Source organism: Saccostrea cucullata, unplaced genomic scaffold, assembly GCF_032062105.1.
Source record: "Saccostrea cucullata isolate Sc308-1 unplaced genomic scaffold, CSIRO_AGI_Scuc_v1 ctg23275, whole genome shotgun sequence".
Taxonomy (NCBI): Eukaryota; Metazoa; Mollusca; class Bivalvia; order Ostreida; family Ostreidae; genus Saccostrea; species Saccostrea cuccullata.
This window is the reverse complement of record NW_026932427.1, coordinates 368-3,098: the sequence shown is the minus strand read 5'-3', so window position 1 is coordinate 3,098 and position 2,731 is coordinate 368. Positions and strand designations below refer to the sequence as shown.

The 2,731-nt window shown below is 35.6% G+C and overlaps 1 protein-coding gene across 1 annotated transcript; it reads right to left on the bottom strand.

Annotated features, from left to right (window-relative positions):
- Positions 1-309: 309 nt before the first annotated feature.
- LOC134235088 (G-protein coupled receptor 157-like) lies at positions 310-2,166 on the bottom strand. The gene is made up of 3 exons (XM_062717171.1): positions 1,688-2,166; positions 1,043-1,257; positions 310-867 (listed from the first exon to the last, which is right to left on the bottom strand). The coding sequence occupies exons 1-3, from the start codon at positions 2,142-2,144 to the stop codon at positions 505-507; spliced, it is 1,035 nt and encodes a 344-aa protein (XP_062573155.1). The 5' UTR covers positions 2,145-2,166; the 3' UTR covers positions 310-504.
- Positions 2,167-2,731: the final 565 nt, after the last annotated feature.

Sequence of the window (2,731 nt, the reverse complement as noted above, 5' to 3'; positions counted from 1 at the left end):
ATGTAATTGTTTTTTGGTATAGGAGGAGTTGCGGATAAGAGATGGGCAACCTTCAATATGATATATAAAATGAAATGCCGTGTCCATGTTTTTCTCTTGAGAAAAAGCAAAATATGTGTCTTATTATATATTAGAATAGAAGGTGCATAATGTCACTATGTAACAAAGATTCTGTTAATATAGAGTTAATAAAACCGTGAAACAATGACTATTGATTATACAAATTTCAAAACTTTTTATACCTTTCTGCGTATTTCACACTTGCAATTGTAATTCATATAATAACTCTGTATCATTATTCTTGTTTTATTCATGAAAAAGGAACCAAACATAATTACTACAAAGTATTCTCTTGCAATAGCGGTCCATTTGGAGCATGGACAACCCATACAAGTTTCATTATGAATATACAATGCTTACGTTGTACATCCTTATCTCGCAGCAATTTAACCGAATCACAAATAAAAGTTATAAGTTCATTTTCACAAATAGGTTTACTAAATATCATAATAGATTTATAGTAGTTGTATCACAATTATATTGTTGTTTTCTTTTCAACTTGGGCCACACAACAAACCCTAAAAAGTTGACAAACGCCTGGGCGCTGTCTCCTATGCTCTGCAGGTACATTAAGCCATCGTCAGCCTTGTCAAAGAAAGGTTTGTAATTAGATCCTTCATGGCCAACAAAGATAAAGTATCTGACGGTTCCCCACAGTCTTGTGAGGTACATATAGAGGAAAATCCATAATAAGCCAAACTCCTCTTCTTCGTGATTTTCTTGATTTATGGAATATCTGTTTGCATCCTCTGACGATATTGATTGGTAGGATGAACTGGAATTGGACTTACTTAAAAGTTTTTCTTTCTGTAAAATAAGTCTTTCAATAATATTCAAATGAAATTTCATACATTCATTTTTGGAACAAAAAATGACTATTTTCATGTATATTTTTGTTTTGTTTTTATGTTTCATGCATGATACCATCACTTAAAGAATTGTAATTAAAATTGTTTTTAATAAGGCAGGGAGTGACAATTACCTTATGAATACGGCATTTTTGAAATTTTAACAGCATGTAGAAAGCGAAAGTAACGCAGTAAGTGGTTACTTCCCAGCCCTTCCCCGTTATGGCCATCCAGACGGAAGAGGTTGATAGGCTGAGGTTACAGTCCTTGATCCAGCACCAGGGGCCACTACTGGCCGACAGACCTTCTCCCAACACATCGTAGTGTAAGGAAACACTAGCTATGGTGACTGTAGAGACACAATTATTTCATTTTAGTTAATTAATACACAGAACACATATATTTTAAAAGTAAATTTATATACATGTACGTGTATAAAAATTGCGCAATGCCTTGATCAGTCGCAAGATTGTCAACAACACAACCTAAACAACCAAATATCGCCATCTTGACCTCTCTATATAAACAAACACGTATTTAGGAAGTATTCCTCATTTATACTTATTTATTCATTGAACTTTATCTCGCTATCTATGTAATTTGTTTTTATCGCATAAGTACATAAATGTCCCCAGTATTTCTTTTGTTAAATACTCTAGGATATATAACCGGTATAAATAAAGTTTAAACGTGTAGTATCTTTATCTGGCTTATTTTACAACACGTATAAATTACTGTAAAAGTAAATTTTCTCTTTCATAAAATTCAAAATTTCTCACCAGGGCATATCCATCCACATAAATGACAGACAACTTGTACCGGAATTTTTTCCAGATACCGGCTACCTCCGTGGTGGAGGAAGTGATTAAGAGCGATGAACACAGTCCACCAGAACGAGGCTAGACTAGCAAAGACGGTAATAAAACTCTGACTGACACAAAGATTATCTGAATCACAGTTGTCGTCATTAGTGAGCACCGGATCAACAACAGAATACCGAATAACTCCGAGCAGATTCCCAAAAGCGTTGAAGAAATCTGCAATTGTTAGAAACACCAGCAGACGAAAATTGAAGCTCCTCTCATTGCTTTTATAGTAACTGAGAAATATGAAGACGGAGCCCAATAACGACAAGGAACTACTCACGCCTGTCAGAATCAGAAAGGGGACATAATTAATGGTATCATTCTTCTGGATCCCTTGTTCCTCTAAATATGCCCCATTAAATGTTGACATAGTTTACCTCTAATTTCCTACCTAGTATCGTTATCATCCCTGGATGATAACATTGTTTCTTCGTAAGATTTACAATTCATGATTAGATCTAAATTTAATACATACCTAATAAAATTGGAAAAACCCTTGACGATTCAGACTCCCCCTTCTCTCTCTCTCTCTCTCTCTCTCTCTCTCTCTCTCTCTTACCCGACTTTCCTTAATTAAGAGGAATGGGTCATACAACAGTAGTAGTATAAGGGGTCTGGCCGGGGGGTTCAACTGAGTGCACTTTTTGGGGCTGAGGGGATAGGTGGGTCAACAGAGTGCAGCCCCTGTGGGGGATAAGTGGGTCAATTCAGTACATATAATCCCCCTAAATACTGGGGGTGTTTACACTATGTTTACATTGGTACGCTGCTACTACGATTCACAACGCTGCTACTACGATTTTGGCAAATACTCAAGAATTTGATTATGACGTCACTCATTCACAGTGATTTACCGAAAATGAAAAAACAATAACACACAATAGGAACAAGAACACAGCAATTTTATTCAAGTGAAAAAATACATCAATTTACTTTTTCTTCTTCTGTGCCTTATCG